Here is a 21853-nt window from a genome sequence, read left to right as displayed (position 1 = left end):
TATTAATGAAATCACATATAAAAATTTATAGTCTGCAGCTGAAGTGGTACTTAGAGAACTTTTTTTTTATTTTAGAAAATAAAAATAGCTGAAACAAAAGAAAACAAAATTATTCCAAAGAATATAGGTAGATACAGGAATGAATGCCTCTATTGTCAAAATCATGGATACTGGCTTAACTGTGTCATGGCGAAGCAGCAGGAATTTAATTTAATTGATATGTTATGAGAGACACAGATGCTAATGTTTTCAACAACCTGTGAACAGAACTTCATCTCACAGAATTGTAGAAAATCACCCAAACTAATAAAATATAAAAATGGTAAGACATATGAAATTATCAATTATCCAATCAAGACAAAAAAATCTTACATAGAAGTTGACTGTTGAGAAGAACAGAATAGAAAATTTATTAATAAATGATATTACACATTTGCAAATAACAGTTATAAGGATTGAAGGGAAGGGGCTTGGAGGGGTAGAAAACCCACCATAGAAACAAATTAAACCTGAGTAGATGTATAGCAAACACCTATCCAGTTTCCATAACAGCATTCTTTAAATAAAATATCTCAAGTATCTAAATATAAAATAATCTCTAAGTAGAGCAGTTTATGTTAATTGTATTAATCATTTGCAAGTGGAACATGCAACTGTGGTACACAAAATGGCAAATACAATATTAAATAATTCAATCTTGTGATTTATAATACACTCATTATAAAAACATACTATTTTCTAAATGTTACATTATAATAAATGCTCAGAAACTATATAAATAGAATGTAGGTTTTGACTTCTCTATTTGAAGAAATAATCAATAGTTTGAGATAAACATGGAATTTAGATCATCACCAATATTCTTGGAAATGATATGGACATCTGAATAAAAGATATTCATGTACTTGAACTTTTTATTCTGCCCAGTTAAGTAGACAGGTCCAACATAAATGCTAAATACATCTGTCTATAAAATGAGGAAGATAAGATAAATACAACTTATAATAGTAGCGCTGCAGTCCTCATAATTTAGTGGAACCAAATGGCAGAAATGGAAATACATGGGAGAACCAGAAAACAATAGACTATAAAGCAGTATAAGATTAGATCTGAAAGTCAGATCTGGGTAAAGCCGTTTTCTCACTAGTGCCTTAATGCTTAAAACTGGCCAAATATCCTTTGTTATCTCCTCTGTTTCAGATACACCAACTATCTGTTACCTAATTTTTGGTTCAGAAGGTCTACATAAATATCACTTAGAAAGTAGGAAAGTTGATAAACAGGAAGTTTGGGGCATTGAGGGGGATCTGAAGGAGGTATAAAAAAGGTATTTAGAACCAGAAACTATGTACTATCTCCTCTTTCTACCAAACACATTGAAACCACCTTGTATACTTTAAACCAAGGCATCGTAACTCTACAGCTTATTTCTTTTGAAAGATTACATCTTACCATGTGGAACTGTGGTCTGGAAAGGACGACTTGGGTTTTTCAGGTTCCATAAAGTCAAGCTTCCATCTGAATGGCTGCACATGAACTGTTTGCCCTCATGATGCCAATCAATTGAATGAATAGCCTAATGAAATAACAATTAAAAACAAGTGGGGGGAGAGTTAATATGTTACATCATTCTATGTTCCAAAATAAAATATTGTGGCATAAACATATGTAATTTTTCTGACCCATATCATACTATCTTTAGTTCATCCTTCTATGGGCTTATAAAAGGCTACAATACTCAATTCCTGAAATAAAGAAAAATTAAGTAGCCCTGGCTGGTGTAGCTCAGCAGATTGAGCATGGGCCTGCGAACCAAAAGATCGAGGTTCAATTCCCAGTCAGGGCACATGCCTGGGTTGTAGGCCAATTCCCAGTAGGGGATGCATGAGAGGCAGCCATACATTGATGTTTCTCTTCCTCCCTACTTCCCTTCCCCTCTAAAGATAAATAAATAAAATCTAAAAAAAGAAAAATTAAGTAAAATTTTGACATCATTAGATCCTGGAACTTTTTATTGTAAATTCGCTGTCCTCCCTATATCATATAACCCTTCTTTGAAACATTATTTACATGGAAGTAAAAGCAAGGTTATCAGAAGATAGTTTCTGATAAAGTAATGGCCTAGTTCCACTTAAAGTAGCTAATAAAAAATAATTTACATATGAGCCATCATCAGAGGGCTTACAATATGCCAGACAAGAACTTTACATACATTATTTCATTAATTCTATAAAACAGTTATTATTTTTTCCAATTTACACATGGCAAAATTGGCATAGAGAGATTGAGATACTCTATTAGGCCATACAACTCAAAGCCAACTTCTACCTAAGTACAAAAAGTATATTCTCCATCACTGTGTTATATTGCCTCTAATATAAAGCAATGAGTTTTTGTTTTTTTGTTTGTGTGTACAGGTTCACTCTGCAGTTGTGAATTAGATAAAATTTACTCCTAGTGGTATCATAGTGTCTTGCATCAACTAAGTGCTCTGGTACAGGGGTCCTCAACTGCCCAACCCACCTTGGGCCTCACAGTAGGAGGTGAGCCTCAGACAAGGGAGAGGAGCTTTGCTTTTATTGCTGCCTGAGCTCCGCCTTCAGTCTCTCCCCCACCACTCTGTCTATGGAAAAACTGTCTTCTACAAAACTGGTGCCTGGTGCCAAAATGGTTGGGGACCACTGCTGTAGTGGACATAAAAGCTAAACAGATATGTACAACATGATCCTTTCCTTAAAGAAATTCAGAAAACAGTGAGATAGGAAAGACTGGTATAAATGAACTTCCAAACAATAAGTATTGGTTAAAGTTAAAGATAATTGACAGCTAGGGTAATCATTACACATACCAAAGAAAATAGGACATAAGCTATATATAAAAAGATACATAAGATTTGATTAAGAGGAAAAGTTAACATGAAACCCTGGACTTATGTTTTTCCTTCACCCTGGTCTTTATTACTAGGTAGAGGACACCTCTTTTGCCAAGGGTCAGAGGAGGCAGTTAGAGGGAAACAAAAACACAACTCCACTCTTTTCTTTTCTCTCTTTTTAAAACTATTGTTCAAGTACAGTTGTCTGCATTTTACCCCCACCATTCACCCTCACCCCAGCCATCCCCACCTTCCAACCCTTTGGCTTTGTACATATGTCCTTTATACATGTTCCTTCATGACAGACACTTCACCCTTTTCTCCCTGTAATTGCCTCCTGGTTACCGTCAGTTCTTAATTTCAATGTCTCTGGTTATATTTCGCTTGCTTGACTGTCTTGTTGATTAGGTTCCACATACAGGTGAGATTGTATGGTACTTGTCTTTTACCAATTGGCTTATTTCACTTAGCATAATGCTCTCCAGATCCATCCTTACTGTCATGAAGGGTAGGAGTTCCTTCTTTCTTTTGTTTATGCCTTCTTTCTCCTGCTTAGTACTCCATTGTGTAAATGTGCCTTTTCTATTATTTTATTGTTGTTCAATTACAGTTTTCTGCATTTACCACCTCTACCACTCCCCCACCCACCCCAGCCATCCCCACCTCCCTTCTTTGCTTCCACACCTCCTTAGATTTGTCCATGTATCCCTTATAGTTGTTCCCCCACTTCCCTCCATTATCCCTTTCCACCTTCCCTCTGGTTGCTGTCAGATTGTTCCTAATTTCAATATCTCTGGTTATATTTTGCTTGCTTGTTTGTTTTGTTGATTAGGTTCCACTTATAGGTGAGATCATACAGTATTCACCCTCACTGCCTGGCTTATTTTACTTACCATAATGCTCTCCAGATCCATCCATGGTATCACAAAGGGTAAGAGCTCCTTTCTTTCTGCTGCATAGTACTCCATTGTGTAAATGTACCATAGTTTTTTATCCATTCATTTACTGATGAGCACTTAGGTTGCTTCAAGCATTTGGCTATTGTAAATAATGCAGCTATGAACACTGGGGTGCACAGGTTCTTTTGAATTGGTGATTCAGGATTCTTACAGTATAATTCCAGCAGTGAAATTGCTGGGTCAAAAGGCAGTTCCATTTTTAGTTTTCTGAGGAAATTCCATGCTCTTTTCCACAGTATCTGCACCAGTTTCCACTCCCATCACAGTGCACTAAGATTCTCTTTTCTCCCCATCCTCACCAGCACTTAATTGTTTGTCGATTTGTTTATGATGGTCATTCTGACTGGTGTGAAGTGGTATCTACTGTAGTTTTAATTTGCATCTCTCTGATGGCTAGTGATGCCGAGCATCCTTTTATATGTCTCTGGGCCCTCTGTATGTCCTCCTTGAAGAATTATCTGTGCAGGTCCTTTGCCCATTTTTTAATTGGGTTGTTTGTTTTCCTGGAGTGGAGTTGTGTGAGTTCTTTATATATTTTGGAGAACAAACCCTTGTCTGAGGTATCATTCGCAAATATGGTTTCCCATATTGTTGGTTCCCCTTTCATTTTGCTGATGTTTTCTTTAGCCGTGCAGAAGATTTTATTTTCATGAAGTCCCACTGGTTTATTCTTTCCTTTATGTCCCTAGCTCTAGGGCACATATGGTGAAAATATTGCTGTGTAGAATATCTAACATTTCCTCCATATGTTCCCCTTGAGGGTTTTTATGGTGTCACAACTTATATTTAAGTCTTTTATCCATCTTGAGTTTATTTTTGTGTATAGTGTAAGTTAGTGATCAGGTTTCTTTTTTTTAATTATTATTATATTTTTGCATGTAGCTGTCCAGATCTCCCAACACCATTTGTTGAAGAGGTTATTTTTACTCCACTTTATGCTTCAGTCCCCTTTGTCAAATATTAATTGACCACAGAGACTTGGGTTTATTTCTGGGCTTTCTATTCTGTTCCATTGATCTATGTGTCTATTCTTATGCCAGTACCGGACTGTTTTGATTACTGTGGTCTTATAACATAGTTTGACATCAGGTATTGTGATCCCTTCTACTTTGCTCTTCTTTCTCAAAATTGATGTGGCTATTTGGGGTCAGTTATAGTTTCATGTAAATTTTTGAAGTGTTTGTTCTATATCTGTGAAATATGCCATTGGTATTTTAATAGGGATTGTGTTGAACCTATAAATTACTTTGGGTAGTATGGACATTTTGATAATGTTAATTCTTCCAATCCATAAAAACAGTACATGCTTCTATTTACTGGTGTCTTCCTTAATTTCTTTCTTCAGTGTTGTATAGTTTCTGAATACAGGTCTTTTACCTCCTTGGTTAGGTTTATTCCCATGTACTTTGTTTTTCTTGTTGCTATAGCGAATGGTATGTTTTCCTGATTTCTGTTTCTGATATTGTTGCTGTACAAAAATGCCTTTGATTTCTGAATACTGACTTTGTATCCTGCTAGTTTTGCCAAATTCACATATTAGGTCGAGTAGTTTTTTGCTGGTATCTATAGAGTTTTCTATGTATGCTATCATGCCATCTGCAAATAGTGACAGTTTTACTTCTTACTTTGCAATCTGGATGCCCTTTATTTCTTTTTCTTGTCTAATTGCTGTTGCTAGGACTTCCGATACCACATTGAATGGAAGTGGCGAAAACAGATGCCCTTGTTTTGTTCCTCGCCTTAGTGGGAAAACTTTTAGTTTTTGCCAGTTGAGTATGATGTTGGCTGTAAGTTTCTTGCACATGGCCTTTATTATGTTGAGGAATGCTCCCTCTATTCCCACTTTGCTGAGTGTTTTTATTGTAAATGGGTGCTGTACCTTATGAATTCTTTTTTCTGCATCCTTTGATGTGATCATGTGATTTTGTCTTTCCTTTTGTTTATGTGATATGTTATATTTATTGATTTGCAAATATTATACCATCCTTGTATCCCTGTATCCCTGGGGTGAACCCCACTTGATCATGGTGTATGTTCTTTTCAATGTATTGCTGGATGTGGTTTGGCAATATTTTGTTGAGGATTTTATTGTCTATATTTACCATCGATATTGGCCTGTAATTTTGTTTCCTTGTTGTATCTTTATCTGGTTTGGGGATTAGTATGATGCTGGCTTCAAAAGAAGAGTTTGAGAGTCTTCCATGTTCTTGAATTTTTTGGAACAGTCTGAGGAAGATAGGGGGAAAACCCCACTCTTATTTTTCTTCTCCTTTGTTTATTTCTTTTTACTTTTTCATATGGCTAAAGGAAAATGTCAATTCTTCTTGATACACATGTTCACATATAACACCTATACATGTTAACTTGGATGAACCTCAATTAATTTAAGGTCCTCTCATACTGCTTTTCTGCATATGGTTGGGGCAGAGGAATTGTCCCCAGTCCCAGCTCTTCTTCCTATCCAGTGAATTTCTACTCACTGGAGAAGAGAGATAACAAAGTAATAGCTATAACACAAAACCAAAACAAGTACTATAAAAGGAGTAATATACTTATTCTATGGGAGAGTATGCATATGAAACCAACTTGTTATTAGAGAAGAGAATTTCAAATAGTGCATTATTAAAGACCTGCCATTTGAACTGACTTAATGAATAAATATTCAATTTCTACTTATTTGTTTACACTCTATTCTTTTCTTAAAAACAATTTTACAGGTCTACTGAAAAGCATAATATAATACAGGTAATTCGAAAAGAATTTTAAAAGATAGAAAACAAAATATGGAAGTTAAACCCTAGGTAATATCAGCTCAGTGGCCATGATTGAATTTCTTGAACAAAAAGAAGAAACTCAAAGAGCTGGGTAACAATATAAAAAAGGAGAAAAGGCAGTTACTCAAGGAATTAAAAGGTTAGCTTAATGTCAAACTTGGAGGGGTCTCTCTGTGAGAGATAATTCTAAAAATATTAATGTAATAAAATTTAATTTTTACAGCTAATGGGGATGTAAAATTTGCACAGTTATTTCTGAAAATAAATTTGGATTGACAAAAAATACCCTTCAATTCATTAATGGCTATTAATCAAGATACTAGTTAGCTAGTCCAAGAATTTTTTAAATGGCTAAGGAATTAATAAAATTTTGATATGCAGAAGAGAAAAGGGGAATTCAGAATAAGAAATTAGTAGGGGAAAATATTTTAAGATGCTAAAAAATGATATATGTAGGAGACAGTAATGTATCTGAAATGTGAAGAGCATTAGAAGGATGCAGTAAATTAAACTAAAGGGAAAAATGGCACTTGGGCCTTAAACCTTATATCGAGAAATAAAGATTGTATTGTTGACAAATTGGGAGCCCTTTGAAAGTTTAGAGGTAAAGAATTACAGATCTGACTGTCTTAAAATGTTAATCTTGTTAGTAAAATACTTATTTTAAAAGGTAAAATACCAAAGAATATTATATATATAAATCACTATCTAAAATGATTTCTACATATAATGTAGGTACAGGGAAGTATTCCATTGACAGTTAACCATGGTTAACACTTATTTTAAACATTTCTGTTTAAGGCCATAGGAAAACTATTTAACTCAGCATCTTTCTCTGAATTTCCTTTTCAGCTGCTGTACTCTACTTTCAAATGGCTAAATTCCCAGGTAGTATCTGGACTCTCATCTACCTGCTATGCTAGTCTTAAGAGAGAAAGAGCAGTGTCCAACCACATCTTTATATTTTGTGTATTTAACAAAAGGTAACATCTTTTCTTATGACTTAAGCTGCCTCTAAAGTTGATCATAAAGAGTGTATTTGTATTTCACTTGCCAGAGTATTTTTCACCAATCATAAGCATATTACCTATACACCTTCAGCTACCTTTAAGCATTAAAACTTAAAAATTAAACCGTTCAGTGGAGATGGGAGGGAGTAACAAAGAAAGTATTGTAAAATTGTGTTTTTATGTTTATTTTTCTATTTCTCCCAGTGTTACTTTACATTCTTCCATACTCTTCTAATATAAGCATGGGTGATACCAGTCAGTGATTTTTGACCTGTATATTCCTCATATCTTTCCCCACTTTATCATTTTAATCTATCTATTTATTGGTTTATTACTAACCTAAAGACACACTTATTGATTTTAGAGAGAGGGGAAATGAGGGACAGAGAGAGAGGGAGAGAAATAGCAATGTGAGAGAGACGCATCAATTGATTGCCTCTCTGATATGCCTCAACTAGAGAAAAACTTGCAATCCAGGCATGTGCCCTCACAGGGAATTGTATATGCAACCTTTGGGTCTATGGGATGATGCTCCAACCAACTAAGCCACACCAGACAGAGCTCCATTCTACCATTTTTTTTAATTTAATTGATCACCTTTATTTTCACAGCTACAAGAGGCAGTTCCCCTTTCTCACCTTTTGTCCCCAGCCTCACTGTTTTCATCTTAGCCTTTCCTAGTGGGGGGGGGGGGTCATATCAATCTTTGAATACCTGAAGTATCAACTCAGAGACTATTCCTTTGTAAGTAGGAGTTCATTGCTTTCTCTAAATGAAACCCTTATCAATCTCAACTATGTAAAATAAAACTTCAAGATCTTACTGACTCTTATTATTAAGTATTACTATTTACAAAATTTCTCTTTATTCTAGGGCAGCAAGTATTAGAAGATAAGACTGTTCTACTTGACCATTTAAACTTTATGTCATAAAAAAAGAATTTTCTAAGGAAAGTGTGAATAGTGTCTTTAGAGATACTAAGGACAATGAGTCAAGACAAAAGCACAGAGTCTAAAGAAAGGAAAAGAAATTCACTACCCTTTGCAACAACATGGATGGAACTGGAAAGCATTATGCTGAGTGAAATAGGTCAGGCATTGAAAGACAAATACCATATGATCTCACCTTTGACAGGAAGCTAAAGAATAAAACAAACAAGCAAACAGAATAAAAACAAAGACACTGAAATAGAGAACAAGTGGGCAGCGACCAGAGGGGAGAGGGAAGGGAATTTAAGGGGAAAAAGGGGAGGGATTTTGAGGAACAAGTATGAAAGACACAGGGATGAGGACTGGGGGAGGGGAAATTGGAGGGAGGGGGGAGACAGGGCGGGGGGGGATGGGAGAAATAGATAAAAAAATGTACTTGAAAAGTAACTAAATAAAATTTATTATAAAAAAATTTTAAAAAAAAGATATTCAGATGAAGGTGGTTATATAATATAGGTAACAGGCACCAAAGTGTGTAAGATGTCATAAAGGGCCCCAAAATGAGCAGTCAAGGCAGAATTCTCCCTCAGGAAAACAACCCAGAGTTGGAACTAGTGCAAGAATTAACACGCATTGTGAGTCATGGAGTTAGAACCAGGCATGTTCAAATGATAAGAATATTGGTAACATCCAAAAATTAAAAGTAAAAAACAGACAGGAAGTCACAACACTGTTTCAAATATTTCAGCAGAAATCACTTACCTCATCATAATAAAGTCTCAGTTCAGCTCTTTTAGATTTCAAGTCCCAGAACACCACAGTACCATTTTCATAACCTATTAGCAGCTAGAAAACATTAGAACAATCATTTTGTAACTGTAACATTAATTTTAACTTGTTTCAAATAAAGTTTAATGTTAATACAATAAAGTAAAATCATACACATAATACAACTTTATTTAGAATATCGGTCTTGACTTCCGCCAAGATGGTGGTATAGGTGGATGTGCCGTGCCTTCTCACACAACCAAGTTTAGGGACAACTAAATATTTGCATCAGAAAACACAACCAGAACACGGAAAACTGAACTTTTCGGAAGTCCGCTAACAACAAATTCTTCAGCCCGACCGGTAAGGGGCGAACCGGCGTCTGGTGAGGAGTTGCAAAGGAGGGCTCGGTCGGACCCGGGCGCGGAATCCAGACGCGCGAATCCAGACGCACGGGTTCCAAACGCAGGATTGGACCTAGTGAGCGACCGAGCAACCCACCGGGTGAGCGACTGCAGAGGAGACAGTGGGGAGGCGGTGCAGCGTGTTGACTGTGGTTGCCTAATTGCGCGCGAGCGAGGGAGTGGGCGGTTGGACCGGCCGCTGCAGCGATACAGGGCGCGCCATTTCCCCGCTCTGACCATGCCCCCACATACAGCATCACAACCCAGCAACCTGGGAATCGTAGGCGCCGCTTCTCACATTTAAAGGGCCAGAACAGACCAAAAATGTCGCAGGAAGACCTCAAAGCCCCAGAGATAAATCTAAGCGACGAAGAAATAGCAAAACTCTCAGACGCACAGTTTAAAACACTGGTTATCAGCTTCCTCACAGATCTGGTTGATTATAGCCACAAATTAGAGAAACATATGAAGGCTAAATTAAGGGAAATGAATGGAATTCCACAGGAAACCCATAGAGATGAAAAGGAAACTGGGACTCAAATCAATGGAGTGGACCAGAAGAAACCAAATAATGGCCAAACAGAAAAGAGTCAAGGAGCAAGAATTCAAAGAAATGAGGAGAGTCTTAGGAACCTCCAGGACATCTTTAAACGCTCCAATATCCGAATTATAGGGGTACCAGAAGGGGGAAAGACACAACCACCAGTGGAAAAACTATTTGAACAAATAATAAAAGAAAATTTCCCCAATCTGGCAAAGGAAATAGACTTCCAAGAAATCCAAGAAGCTCAGAGAGTACCAAAAAAGTTGGACTCAAGAAGAAACACACCAAGGCATATCATAATTACATTAGCCAAAATTAAAATGAAGGAGAGAATCCTAGAAGCAGCAAGAGCTAAGGGGACAATCACCTACAAAGGAGTCCCCATCAGGCTGTCAGCAGATTTCTCAAAAGAGACCTTACAGGCAAGAAGGGGCTGGAAAGAAATATTCCAGGTCATGAAATCTAAAGACCTACAACCAAGATTGCTCTATCCAGCAAAACTTTCATTTAGAATGGAAGGACAGATAAGGTGCTTCTCAGATAAGACCAAATTCAAGGAGTTCATCATCACCAAGCCCTTATTATATGAAATGTTAAAGGGACTTATCTAAGAAAAAGAAGTTAAAGAAACATGAACAGTGAAAGAACAACAAGCTCACAGTTATTAACAACCACACCTAAAACGAAAGCAAACTAAAAGAACAGCTAGATCAGGAGTGGAAATATAGAAATGAAGATCTCAAGGAGGGTTAGCAACAGGGGAGTGGGAGGAGGAGATGGGGGGAGAAGGTACAGAAAATAAGTAGCATAGACAGTAGATAGAAAATAGATGGGGGGGGGCAAGAATAGCATGGGAAATATAGAACCTAAAGGACTTGAGACACATGGTCATAAACTAAAGGGGGGCAATGGTGGGGATGGGGGGGGCAGGGTGGAGGGGAATGAAGGGGGGAATAGAACAACTGTAACAGCATAATCAATTTTAAAAAAAATAAAATAAAATAAAAGAATATCGGTCTTTCCAGATCCTGAATATAGGCTACCTACATTTTTTAAAATTGGCAAATAAGCTACTTCCATATATACACTTACCAATTAAATCTGTCTCATTCCAAAGGGATATTGAGGAAATATGTAAAAATACATGACAACATTAAAATAAGAAAACTGAAACAAAAGAAAAAAGGGATAGATAATTGAAGATGAAATAAAGGATGAAATGAGGTAAGTTTAATATATTATATATAATGCCATTCAATCCTGTGCACTTCAAACATGTGGCCACAAATTTGAGAAAGCCTATTTATTCCTTGATTTATAGCAGCATTTTAAACTCAAATGTATGAACACTCAGAAGTTCACTAAGGTGTTCCACAGATTCACAACATTTAAAATGCTTAATATTTGCTTACAAATCAATAAGACTATTAAAAATGTATGTAATATATATTCTCCATATAATACGTTATAATATGTTCTTCATTTTATAATAAAAGAATCTGAGAAAGGATGATCCAAAGATCATATTCAAAACTCAAGGGAATGGGGTACAGGGGCTAAGTGGAGATGTACAAAATGAAGAGAATATTGTTTAATGGTACAGATGATAAAAATAAAGTAAAAAAGGGCTCAACCAGTGCTAGCCATGCTGATGATCTCTGCTATGATTCTGATTCTATATTTCATTGCTTTAAAAAATATATTGTTTAAAAAAACAGAAGGAATAAAAATAGATCAACGTTCGAATGATAATATTTCCCATGGATTTGTCTTAGGCTGACTTTCTAGAAACTTAATACTAGTACTTCCCTGATGAAAATTGTACAATGTGATGTTTCTATATTTAAAAAACAAAACAGTGGTAAAATAGAAAATACTGTCTTGATTATCAGCTACTCCTACATAGCATCCTGAGATTTAATCACTTACCTCAACATTTAATAACAGAATACAAGATATAACAAACCAGCTAGTAATTTTAACAGGAAATAAACAACATTTCAAATATCAGGTCAGGAAAACCATGCATATTTATTTTAAAAACTATAACAATACTTAAATGTTTTAAAAAATAATTGAGCTTCTTTACTAAACTAAAAAAAAGTAAATGGCATAATGACTAAATTAAAGAGACAAATTTATAGGTAAATTTAAAGAATATTCCTTAAAATAGTCCCATTTGATTATTTTTTCCTTTAATTCCCTTGCTTGAGGAGATATACGGGCAAAAATATTGCTACACAAGATATCTGAAATTTTACTGCCTATGATTTCCAGCAGTAAACATACTGGTATCATGATTTCTATTTAAGTCTTCTATCCATATTAAGTTTATGTTGGCATATGGTGTAAGTTGCAGTCTAGCTTCATTATTTTTTTTTTGCATGTACCAATCCAATTCTTCCAACACAATACATTGAGGCTATTTTTATTCCATTGCATGCTTGTGCCCTCTTTGTCAAATATTAATCGACCATAGAGACTTGGGTTTATTTCTGAACTCTATTCTACTCTGTTAATCTACATGTCTGTTCTTACACCAATATCAGGCTTTTTAAAAAATGTATTTTATTGATTATGCCATTATAGTTGTCCCATTCTCCCACTTAATTCCCCTCCACCCTGCACCCCCATCCCCACCATTACTCCCCTTTAGTTTATGTCCATGTGTCTCAAGTCCTTTAGGTTCTATATTTCCCATGCTATTCTTGCCCTCCCCGTCTACTTTCTATCTACCGTCTATGCTACCTATTTTCTGTACCTTCTCCCCCCATCTCCTCCTCCCACTCCCCCTGTTGCTAACCCTCTATGTGATCTATCATTTCTATGGTTCCTGCTCCTGATCTAGCTGTCCTTTTAGTTTGCTTTTGTTTTAGGTGTGGTTGTTAATAACTGTGAGCTTGTTGTCCTTTCACTGTTCATGTTTTTTATCTTCTTTTTCTTAGATAAGTCCCTTTAACATTTCATATAATAAGGGCTTGGTGATATGAACTCCTTGAACTTGGTCTTATCTGAGAAGCACTTTATCTTTCCTTCCATTCTAAATGAAAGTTTTGCTGGATAGAGCAATCTTGGTTGTAGGTCTTTGGATTTCATGACTTGGAATACTTCTTTGCAGCCCCTTCTTACCTGTAAGGTCTCTTTTGAGAAATCTGCTGACGGCCTTATGGGGACTACTTTGTAGGTGATTGTCTCCTTTTCTCTTGCTGCTTTTAGGAGTCTCTCCTTCATCTTTAATTTTGGGTAATGTAATTATGATATGCCTTGGTGTGTTTCTTCTTGAGTCCAACTTTTTTGGTACTCTCTGAGCTTCTTGGATTTCTTGGAAGTCTATTTCCTTTGCCAGATTGGGGAAGTTCTCCTTTATGATTTGTTCAGATAAGTTTTCTACTTGTTGCTCTTCCTCTTCCCCTTCTGGTACCCCTATAATTCAGATGTTGAAACATTTAAAGATGTCCTGGAGGTTCCTAAGCCTCTCCTCATTTTTTTGAATTCTTGTTTCTTCATTCTTTTCTGGTCGGATGTTTCTTTCTTCCTTCTGGTCCATTGCACTGATTTGAGTCCCAGTTTTCTTTCCATCACTATTGGTTCCCTGTGCATTTTCCTTCATTTCACTTAGTGTAGCCTTCATTTTTTTCATCTAATTTGTGACTAAAATCAACCAGTTCTGTGAGCATCCTGATCACGTGTTTTGAACTGTGCATCTGACAGGTTGATTATCTCTTTGTCACTTAGAAGTATTGGCTCTGGGGCTTCGAGTTGTTCTTCTGCTTGAGCCATAATGTTTTAGTCTGTTTGCACCTGTTAGGTATGGGGGCAAAAGCTTAGGTGTTCACCAGGGTGGGTCTACCCAGTTGCTAGATTGTGACTGGGGGTGGGGTCAGAGAGAGAGCAATGGCGTTTGTTCTGCTCTCTCTCAGATTTTGGTCCCCTCTGCCACTTCCCACAAGCAAATTGAGCCCTTCTGGTGCTGGTTCCCAGGTGGGTGGGCTTGTGTACATTCTAGGACCCTGTGGGTCTCTCCAACGAACTCTCCTGTGAGGCTGGGAGCCTCTCTTGGCACCTCAATCCCCCAAAGTTTTTTGAATTGGTGCTTTTAGACTTTACTTCCCGTTGCTGGGGCCCCGGGTTGTGCAGCCTGTCTCACTGTTAGTTTTTTCATCTGGTTTATCTGCTCTCAAATGTGTGACCTTGGTCAGCCAGCCCCTTGCACCCTCACTGCCCATTGCCACCCCACACCTGGGATCTGCCAACTGCTGCCTGCGTGCCTGGGTTGGTCCGGCATCCACCACTTTTTCCTGCTGCAACACCTCTCCATCAGCTTTTGACTCCACCCCTCTTACCAGTCTGGATGAATGGTTCGTTGTTGTCAGACTTTGGTACAGTTTAATTTTCTGTCTGTTTTTGTTTCTAAATCTTTGTTGTCCTTAAATTTGGTTGTGCAAGGAGGTATAGTATTTCCACCTACGCCTCCATCTTGGCTGGAAGTCCAATATCAGTCCAATTTCATGACAGTGGCCTTGTAGTACAGTTTTATATCAGGTATTGTGGTCCCTCCAACTTTATACTTCTTTATCAAGATTGCTGAGGCTATTCAGGATCTTTTCAGTTCCATATAAATTTTTGGAGTATTTGTTCTGGATCAGAGAAATATGCCATTGGGATTTCAATAGGGATTGCATAGGACTTATAGATTGCTTTGGGTAGTATGAACATTTTAATGATATTAATTCTTCCAATCCATGATGTATATCTACATCAAATTAAAAAACTTCTGCATGGCTAAAGAAATCATCATTCAAATGAAAAGGGAACTGACTGTATGGGAGAACATATTTGCCAATGATACATTGAACAAGGGTTTGATCTCCAAAATGTATGAAGAACTTATACAACTCAACACCAGGAAAACAAACAATCCAATTTAAAAAAATGGGCAAAAATTTGAATAGACACTTCTCCTAGGAGAACATATAAATGGCCCGTAAACATATGAAAAGATGTTCAACATCACTAGCCATCAGAGAGATGCAAATTAAAACCACAATGAGACACCACTTCACATCTGTTAGAATAGCCTTCATTAATAAATCAACAAACAACAAGTGCTGGACAGGATGTGGAGAAAAGGGAACCCTAGTGCACTGTTGGTAGGAATGTAGTCAGTTGCAGCCACTGTGGAAAACACTATGGAATTTCCTCAAAAAATGAAAAATGGAACTGCCTTTTGACACAGTGATTCCACTGCTGGGACTACACCTTAAGAATCCCAAAACATCGAGTCAAAAAACTTATGCACCCTGATTTTCACAGCCATGCTATTTACAGTAACCAGGTCCTGGAAACAGTCTAAGTGGTCATCAGTAGATGAGTGGATCAAAAATCTGTGGTACATTTACACAATGGAATACTATGCAGCAGAAAGAAAGAAGGAGCTCCTACCTTGTGTGTCAGCATGGAAATGGAGAATATTATGCTAAGTGAAATAAGCCCATCACTGAAAGACAAATACTATAAGATCTCACTTATAAGAGGAATATAATGACCAAAATAAACTAATATGCAAAATAGAACCAGAGACATGGAAATACGGAACAGACTGATAGCAGCCAGAAGGGATGCGGGAGGAGGTAAAGGTATAAAGAAGGGGAAGGAACTAGGCAAAGAACTGTATGAATGACCCATGGATTAACTGTGGGAGTGGAGGTTAGGCTGGATAGAGAAGAGCAAAGGGGGAAAAACTGAGACAATTGTAATAGGATAACAATAAAAAAATTTAAAAAGAATATTTCTTAAAATAAAATTTACATTAAGTTATACATACTGTATTAAGATGTGTTTTAACTTCAAATCAATTATTTTCATGTACCAGAGAAAATAATGAATAATGAAATCAATTCCTATGTAGTTATGAAAACAATTCATACAGCATGTATGTAAACTAGTTTTGTAAATCTAAAAAGTTTGGAAAATCTGACTTAAGTGGGAAAATGAATAACATGACCTTTCATAATCTGAGCCCCCAAATTTAATAAAATAGTATAGTAAAATACTATTCTTTCAAAGTAAACATCTGAAAAGTGGAAGTTGTAAAACATTATTAGCAATAGCCTTGATAAAATAACAAAATATAGAATACTGAACCTCAAAATGTCATAAATTATTGAGATAATTATAAGATTATAGTACAGGAACTATAAAGAGATGAGAATCACTTAAGAATTGAGACAGAGAAAGCAGCCCCTAATACCAAGGAGATATCAGACAAAGTCATTCTGTGACCATGGATCAAGGCAAAAACAAGAGAACTTTGAAATCATGTCTGACCAAAACATGAACATTACCCAACCACAAATATATAGCATTACATATTATATATTTTATGTAATTATATATAAATATATTTAATTCTAAAAAAGCCTCCCATAATAGAATGTAAGTACCATAAAGGCACAGAAGTAGGGTGACTTCTTCGCTACTATTTCATCAGAACCTGGAACACTATTTGAGGAAGATAGGTTATCTGATAAATATCTGTTAAATTATTAAATACCAAAGAATCAAAATCATAGATAGTATGTTCTCTAACAGCAAAATAAAATTAGAAGTCACTGACAAAAGTATTTTGAAAACTAAAAAATATACTTGTAAATAGTTCATGGGAAAGAAGAAATCATAAGGAAATATAAGATATAAACCTAAACAAAAATATCTTACATTGAAATTAGTGGAATGCAGATGAACATTTGTCAACAAAAAAATTTATAGTTTCACATATATATACAAGGTCTGTACAGAAAGTATACAGCCATCTAATACGAAAAATAGAGACATTTATTGAAGAAGATACAAGAAACATTATACTCAGGACAATGACATCTCAGTGGCCTTCAAAGTAGACATCTTGGGACCTCACATAGTTCCCCCAATTGCAGCACAATGTACCCTCTGCTCTAGTAGCAAAAGCCATGGAATGAATTTTGTCAAGATCATATGTAAAAATCTCAGGCACAGTGGTTTTGGGAATCCCTAGATCAGCTTCTAGTTCTCATAGTCAGTTGCTGATCTTTGTTGATTGCAGCCTATGCATGTTCAACATTCTCAGGTGTTCTGCTTGTTGCAGCTCTTCACTTTCAACAGATTCTAGACCATCTTTGAAGCATTTGTGCCACACTTTTGTTTGTGCTCTACTCATTGGATTGTCCCTTAAAGTCTTCTGAAGCATCCAAATAGTTTCCATGGAAGTATGTTCAAACTTAACACAAAATTTGATGCAGACACATTGCTCTACTAGCTCAGTCATTTTGAATGCAAAGGCCACATAGTACACATACCCACTCAATGGCATATACTGCCCCACTTATTAGTACAGAGAAGTATTATTGTTCATGTGCATTCCAGTACAGTCTCCTTGGCTGCTGGGTTATATTGAACTCACGCAAACCATTCTCATTATATTAACAATGGCTGGCCTTTTTCCGGACAGACTTCATGTATAAAAAAATTTTTTTGTTTACTGATACAATTATTTGACTTTAGAAAAAATTTTAGGCCCTGGCTGGCATAGCTCAGTGGATTGAGTGCTGGCTTGTGAACCACACGATCGAAGTTCGATTCCCAGTCAGGGCACATGCCTGGGTTGCAGGCCAGTTCCTGGAAGGGGACTCACGAGAGACAACCACACATTGATGTTTCTCTCCTCTCCTTCCCTTCCTCTCCAAAGATAAATAAATAAAATCTTTAAAAAAAACACTTTCTCTTTTAAAACAAAAAAAGAAAAAAATTTTAAATAGCAAACTTCAGGAAATAGAAGAAATATAATAAGTCATCTTATCCAAGAGCAAAGAATACCTTTCACTTATTTAAGTATACTTTTGTATTTGCCAAGTCTTCCATACATAAATTTTCTTGCAAATTTTATAGCTACCCATATTTTTTGGACTATAACATGTACCTAGATTTTAGAGGAGGAAAATAGGAAAAAAATTTGAAGCAAAAATGTGGAAAAATATTTAATAACATAAATAACAATATTTCACCAATGTAAATGGAAACAGAACTCAATAGCAGCATTAACAACCATTATTCCTCCCAAATTTTGGGATGGGGGTGCATCTTATAGTCCAAAAATATGGTAATTAACTTTTTGGTTGCTTTTTTTGGTTGTTTTTGATTTGAATACAACTATCTAGTGATTCACATTCTAAAACTAGAAGTCAGAATGTCTCTATGTATCTGAATGCCAGGGCTTCAAAATCAAGACAAATCTTTGCTATTGGTTGCTACTTTATATGGGATTCATTGTCTCTTCATTGTCTCTTCTAGAGGGTATTGGTTCCATGGCTGGATTTTAGTATGCTACTTTCTAAATTCTTTTACTATTTGTATTTATTTCAATGTTGATTTCCTTAAGCATTTCAGATATATTATCGTATAATCTACAATAGAGACTATTTTACTTCTTCCTTTCCAAATTATATTCCTTTGTTTGCATATATATAACTACATTACTAAAAATCCTATGGCATTAAAAATAGTGGAGAGGGTGAGCATCCTTGCTTTCTTCCTTTAGTGCCAATGCCTGTAGTGTTTCCCCATTCAATGAGGTCCTAGATCCTATATATTTTCACATATATTTAAAGAAGTATGAATTAATTTATTTTTTTCAAGAAGAGGAAGGGTCATCAAGGAACATGTATAAAGGACCCATGGATAAAGACAATGGGGAGAAGAACATTGAATGTGGGAGGTGGGGGTAGGTAGGGAAGGGGAAGATAATGGGGAAAAATGAGGACACTGTAAGCAAACAACAATAAAATAAAAATAAATTTCTTTTGTCAGTAGCAGGTGTTTAATATTTTAATAAATATTTTATTAAAGTATTGAGTAAAGTACACCAATTATAGATGTGCTTTTAATGAATTATGATGAATGAACATAAGAAATGACACATAGGTGAGGAAACAAGATAGAAAAACAATAAAAGAAAAAAAAACGCAAGGCACTCAGAAGCCTATTTCACACCCTTACCCAGTCAATATCCTCATCATCTCTAAAGATAACTACTATCCTGATTTCTAGAACACTATAGGTCACTATTATCTATTTTTGAATTTTATGTAAGTGGAATTATGCCTTATACATTCTTTTCTTTGGCTCCTATTTTTTCTTTAAATCATTTATTATTATTATTGTATTACAGTTTCTCAACTTTTCCCCCTTTTTCCTCCTCTGTCCATCCCAACCCTGCACCCACAATCAATTCCCATACCGTTCATTGTCCATGTTCATGGGTCATTCATACATGTTCTTTGTCTAGTCCTTTTCCCTTCCTCCACAATTGTCCCCTTTGCCCCTTCCCACTGGTCACTTTCAGACTGCTCCATGTTTCCATGCCTGTGGTTCTATTTTGCTTATTAGCTAATTTTGTTCACTAGAGTCCTCTTATAAGTGAGATCATATGGTTTTTGTCTTTCATGAACTGGCTTATTTCACTTAGCATAATATTCTCCAGTTCTATCCATGCTAATACAAAAGGTAGAAGTTTCTTCTGTCTTTCTGCTGCATAGTATTCCATTGTGTAAATGTATCACAGATTTTTGATCCATTCATTTACTGGTGGGCACTTAGGCTGTTTCCAGCATTTGGCTACTGTAAATAGTGCCGTTTTGAACATACAGGTGCATAAGTTCTTTGAATTGATGTTCCAGGATACTTAGGGTATATTTCAAGCAGTGGAATTGCTGGGTCAAAAGGCAGTTCCATTTTTAACTTTTTGAGGAAATTCTATAGTGTTTTCCACAGTAGCTGCACCTGTCTGCATTCCTACCAGTAGTGTACTAGGGTTTCCTTCTCTCCACATTCTGTCCAGAATTTGTTTGTTGATTTATTAATGAAGGCTGTTTTGACAGGTGTGAGGCAGTATCTCATTGTGGTCTTCATTTGCATCTCACTAATGGCTAGTGATGTTGAGCATCTTTTCATATATTTATGGGCCATTTATATGTCCTCCTAGAAGTGTCTATTCCAAGTTTTGCCCATTTTTTAAATATTTTATTTATTTATTTATTTTTAGAGAGACAGGAAAGGAAGGACAAAGAGAGGGAGAGAAACATCAATGTGTGGTTGCCTCTTACATGGCCCCCACTGGGGACCTGGCCTGCAACCCAGGCATGTGCCCTGACTGGGAATCAAACCGGTGACCCTTTCCTCCACCGGCCCACGCTCAATCCACCGAGCTACACCAGCCAGGGCCCAGGTTTTGCCCATTTTTAATTGGATTGTTTGTCTTCCTGGTGTTGAGTTGTATGAGTTCTTTATATATTTTGGAGATCAAACCCTTGTCCGATGTATCATTAGCAAATACGTTCTACCATACGGTCAGTTCCCTTTTCATTTGAATGATGATTTCTTTACCATGCAGAAGATTTTTAGTTTGATGTAGTCCCATTTATATTTTTCCTTTATTTTCTTTGCCTGAGGAAATATATTGGCAAAAATATCACTATGTAGAATATGAGAAATTTTCCTGCTTATGTGTTTCTATAGGACTTCTACAGTGTCATGACTATCAGTCCAGTTCTCCCAACACCATTTATTGAAGAGGCTATCTTCACTCTATCGTATGTTCATGCCCTCTTTGTCAAATATTAATTGACCTTATAGACTTGGATTTCTGGATTCTCTATTCTGTTCTATTGATCTTCGTGTCTGTTCTCATGCCAGTAGCAGACTGTTTTGATTACAATGGCCTTGTGGTAGAGTTTGATATAGGGTGTTGTGATCCCTCCTACTTTGTTCTTTCTTAAGATTACTGAGGCTTTTCGGGGGGGTTTTGGTTCACGTATCTGAGCATTTTTGAGTTTACCTTGAGGTTGATTTCTACTTTTAACCCATTGTGACCCAATCACATGCTTGATATGATTTCAATATTCTTGAATTTGTTGAGGCTTGTTTTGTGTTCTACCATATGGTCTATTTTTGAAAATGTTCCTTGTGCCTTTGAAAATAATATATATTTTGCTTCTTTGGGATGAAAGGCTCTGTATGTATCAATGAAATCTATTTGATCTAGGGTGTCATTCAGTTCCACAACATCCTGGCTGATCCTATGTTTGGAAGGTCTCTCCATTGTTGACGGTGGGGTGTTGAAAATCCCCTATGATGACTGTGTTGTTGTCAATATGTTTCTTGAAGTCTTTCAAGATTTTCTTTATACATTTAGGTGCTTCTATAGTGAGTGCTTATATATTTAAAAGGGTTATATCCTCTATTGTATTGTTCCTTCAAGTATTATGTAGTGATCTTCTTTATCCTTTCTTTTGTTTTGAAGTCTATTCTAATTTTGAAGTCTATTGCCACCCTGGCTTTCTTTTCCTGTTTGTTTGCTTGGAATATTTTTTTTCCATCCCTTCATTTTCAACCTGTGTATATCTTTTGTTTCTAGGTGGGTCTCTTATAGACAGCATATATGTGAGTCATGTTTTCTTATCCATTCAGTACCCTATGTCTTTTGATTGGAGCATGTAATCCATTTATGTTCCAGGTTATCATTGATAAGTATTTATTCATTGTCTTTTTTCCATTTCTCTTT

General features: G+C 36.2%; 1 protein-coding gene across 3 annotated transcripts in view; it reads right to left on the bottom strand.

Moving 5' to 3' along the window:
- Positions 1–21853, bottom strand: part of STXBP5L (syntaxin binding protein 5L) — a 348094-nt gene that overhangs the window by 217213 nt on the left and 109028 nt on the right. For all 3 annotated transcript variants that reach the window (XM_053663152.1, XM_053663154.1, XM_053663153.1), the window contains exons 8-9: positions 9307–9390; positions 1453–1576 (exon numbers count right to left, since the gene is read on the bottom strand). In XM_053663152.1, coding sequence (XP_053519127.1) covers positions 1453–1576; positions 9307–9390 — 208 coding nt within the window. The remainder of the gene's footprint in view (positions 1–1452; positions 1577–9306; positions 9391–21853) is intronic.

This window comes from Artibeus jamaicensis, unplaced genomic scaffold (genome assembly GCF_021234435.1).
Source record: "Artibeus jamaicensis isolate MK-2021 breed Jamaican fruit bat unplaced genomic scaffold, CSHL_Jam_final contig_3126, whole genome shotgun sequence".
Lineage (NCBI taxonomy): Eukaryota > Metazoa > Chordata > Mammalia > Chiroptera > Phyllostomidae > Artibeus > Artibeus jamaicensis.
The sequence above is the reverse complement of the archived record's forward strand: the minus strand, read 5'-3'. Positions and strand labels throughout refer to the sequence as shown.